The 3,476-nt window shown below is 29.8% G+C and overlaps 1 protein-coding gene across 1 annotated transcript; it reads left to right on the top strand.

The window, feature by feature from the left end:
- Positions 1-273: 273 nt before the first annotated feature.
- LOC126715865 (glutelin type-B 2-like) lies at positions 274-3,476 on the top strand. The gene is made up of 3 exons (XM_050416689.1): positions 274-617; positions 2,010-2,736; positions 3,039-3,476. Exons 1-3 carry the CDS (start codon positions 422-424, stop codon positions 3,190-3,192), a joined length of 1,077 nt encoding a protein of 358 aa, XP_050272646.1. The 5' UTR covers positions 274-421; the 3' UTR covers positions 3,193-3,476.

The following is a 3,476-nucleotide window of genomic DNA, read 5'->3' as shown; positions in this document are numbered from 1 at the left end:
TAGAGGGTTTAAATATAAAATAAAATTTAAATTCAATTAAAAAATACATCAAATTTATGATGTGTAAAATTGTGAGACCTCAAAGTTTATGTGACATAATAGTATGAGAACAATCAAAAATCAAACTTCTTCATTTTTTTATATATATTATAGATTGTTTCATTATTTAACAATTAAAAAATCAATCATCAAGCCCATCTACCAAGTGCTTACTATTGGAATTAGTTAGGTTAGAAGAGTAGTAATTAAGTTTTGACTTTGAAAGGTAGCTAGTTAAGCTATGTCTTCTCGATTTGCTTACTACTGGAATTTGGAATCAAGCTTAGCCAAAGGGGGAAAAATTGAGTATGCTCTCTGTTTACATTAATACTAACGAACATGTTTGGTTTTTTTTGTGGCATTAATTGAAGTGCAAACAAAGATGGAGTTTGACTTGACACCAAAGTTTGCCCAAAAGTTATTCGAGGGAGATGGTGGCTCATACTATAGTTGGTCAAGTTCTGAATTCCCTTTACTTCGTGAGACCAAGGTCGGTGCTGGCAAGCTTGTTCTGCAGCCACGCGGCTTTGCTCTTCCCCACTATGCCGATTCTTCCAAAATTGGTTATGTTCTTCAAGGTCAGTAAATATTTATGCATTTAATTTTTTTTTTTTTAAACGTATGACATTTGCTATCTAATCATCATACTTTATTATTAGAACAAAACATCAATAAGTATTGATTAAAAAAAAAAATGTTAGTTTTTCTAGGTGTAGGCGAGATTTAAATCCAATTCCTTATTCGAAGAGGGGAAAATTGTATTATATATCATTTAAATTAATTGAAAACCACAATAGATCTACATCTCTTGTCTTTTTTTAATTTGTAACTTTGGACTAAATAATGAGACCAATGATAACAAAAATATTAATATAAGAATGAGACCAATGACTTATTGCGAACTTAATTTGTTGCAAACTTTTTCTACTAAAAAAAAAAAAAGTGGTGGGCCTCTAAGGTTTTACCCTTAATGACAGTTTTTATGTTTGCATTAGAGGGAAATTAATTAATGTTAACATGTAGTAAAAAGTACCTTTATCAAAGGAATCCTTTGATTCCTAACCAATAAGGAAAAGGATCCTTATCATTTCCATAGTTAGTAAAATATTATATTGTATATTACACGGACATCATATGCTTTTTAAAATTCCCATTTATTGTATGAAAATTTTATTTTTCTAAAAAATACATCTTTTCTAAATTAAATGTGTAAAACACATATTCAACGTTTTTTGTATTATACTTTGTACAAAAAAACTTCAATTTGTTTATCAGAAAAAAAAAAAAAAAAACTTCAATTTGTCTTCCCTTCAATACTTTTATCAACAAAATAATTTTTTATTTTATATACGACAATATTGAAATGATCAAAATTAATATTTTTATTAAACATCAACAATATTTTCATATTAATATTTAGCAAAAAAACATTTTTGTGTTTTATTATAATCTTGAATTTTTTTTCATCTATTAAGATTTTCTATAATTTGAATGATTATATCTTATATATAATATGTCTGTATGTATATTAGATTTTAAATAAACAAAAATAAAATTATTTTAAGTTATGATACTACGAGATTATTTTTGGGTTCCATCCATCAAACCTACAATGAATAAAAGTAAAACCTAATACTAGGCTATTACTAGCTTACAATTTGGGAGGAGATTTAAACTAGATTCCCCTCCATGATGTTGCAATAATAATGATTAAATGATTAAATTTATAATTTCTTATAAACTTAATCTTTTGAAATAATTAATAATTTATCATGATTAAAATTTTCAATTTTTCACATGTTAAGTTTTTAAGACAACAATTAGTTTAATAGTTAAATTTATATTATTTCTTTGGATAATCCATGAGTTTCTGTGCTTCGATAATCCATGAGCTACTGTACCATTCCATATACGTAACAAGGGCTCTCATATTTGTGAACAAAAATCTTATTAACTTATAAGTAGTGCAGGTAGTGATGGAGTAGTTGGAATGGTATTACCTAACACAGCAGAGGAGGTGGTATTGAAACTTAAGAAAGGAGATGTTGTACCAGTAGTACTGGGATCAGTGTCATGGTGGTTCAATGATGGAGATTCTGGACTGGTTATAGTATTCTTGGGTGAAACCTCCAAGTCTTACATTCCCGGAGAATTCACCTACTTCATTTTAGGTGGGGCTCAAAGTATCATGGGAGGTTTCTCACCTGACTTCATTAGCAGAGCTTATAATGTGAACAAAGATGATGCAAATAAGCTTGCAAAAAGCCAAACTGGGTTCCTAATAATTAAGCTTCAAGATGGAAAAAGATTGGCTAAGCCCAACAAAGACAATACCAACAAATTGGTGTACAACATCAATGTTGCAGTGCCTGATATTGATGTCAAGCATGCTGGACTAGTCACATCATTGACTGAGGCCAAGTTTCCTTTCCTTGGACAAGTTGAGCTGATTGCCAAACTTGTTAAACTTGATGCTAAAGCCATGTCTTCACCAATTTATACTACTGATTCTTCAGTTCAACTAATTTACGTAGTGAAAGGAACTTGTCAGGTTCAAATTGTGGGCATTAATGGTAAGCAAGTCTTGGACACGGAATTAAAGCCTGGTCACTTGCTTGTGGTGCCAAAATTTTTTGTTAATGCCAAAGTTGCAGGCGGTGATGGACTGGAGTATTTCTCTATAATAACAACTAGCAAGTAAGCATCAGTTTCATTTTTCTCTACTCAAGCTTGAATATCTCATACTGGAGAATTCTATGTCAGACACAATTTTTTATAATTTTTTTTTGGTATGTACTATACTTACCTAATCTTAACGGTTATATCGAATATTACCTTATCTAATATATATTTTATAATAATAGATGAACAGTATAAAATTGAGACAAACAAAAAAAAAGTATGTACAATAATATGATCTGTCTAATAATATAATTATTGTATGTTTAATAATACTTATTCACATAAAAACTTAATTAACATTTATTTTTTCTTTGCAGGCCTGCCTTTGAAGATTTATCTAGCAAGGAATCAGCTTGGGGAGCATTATCTCTTGGGGTGGTAGAAGCTTCCCTCAATGTTTCCGCAGAGTTTGGGGAACTTTTCAAGTCAAATATCGGAAAGAGCAAAATCCTCATCCCTCCAGAGGATTAATCAGCTTGCAAATCAAATATAATGCTGTGTGGTTAATTATATAAAATAAAATATATATGTTTTTATGTAAAATTGTAACTCCTAAGGAATAAGCTATATTCTCTACTTTGGAAGAAGAAGATGTATACTCTTTTTGGTGGTGTAAGAAGCAGCTATATAAGCACTTATACTTGAGGAGTTGCAGTTGCATACTTATATGTCACAACTTTGTGAATTGTAAAACCTTTCCATTCAGGGTCAACACAAGGTATATTATAAGCTAAAATACAAATTGTATTTTCTAA

Source organism: Quercus robur, chromosome 2 (genome assembly GCF_932294415.1).
Source record: "Quercus robur chromosome 2, dhQueRobu3.1, whole genome shotgun sequence".
NCBI lineage: Eukaryota > Viridiplantae > Streptophyta > Magnoliopsida > Fagales > Fagaceae > Quercus > Quercus robur.
The sequence above is the reverse complement of the archived record's forward strand: the minus strand, read 5'-3'. Positions and strand labels throughout refer to the sequence as shown.

Coding starts and splice junctions, on each gene's coding strand:
- LOC126715865 (XM_050416689.1), top strand. CDS start 422: ATGGAGTTTGACTTGACACCAAAGTTTGCCCAAAAGTTATTCGAGGGA. Junction 618..2,009: donor AATTGGTTATGTTCTTCAAG/GTCAGTAAATAT, acceptor TAAGTAGTGCAG/GTAGTGATGGAGTAGTTGGA. Junction 2,737..3,038: donor TCTATAATAACAACTAGCAA/GTAAGCATCAGT, acceptor TTTTCTTTGCAG/GCCTGCCTTTGAAGATTTAT.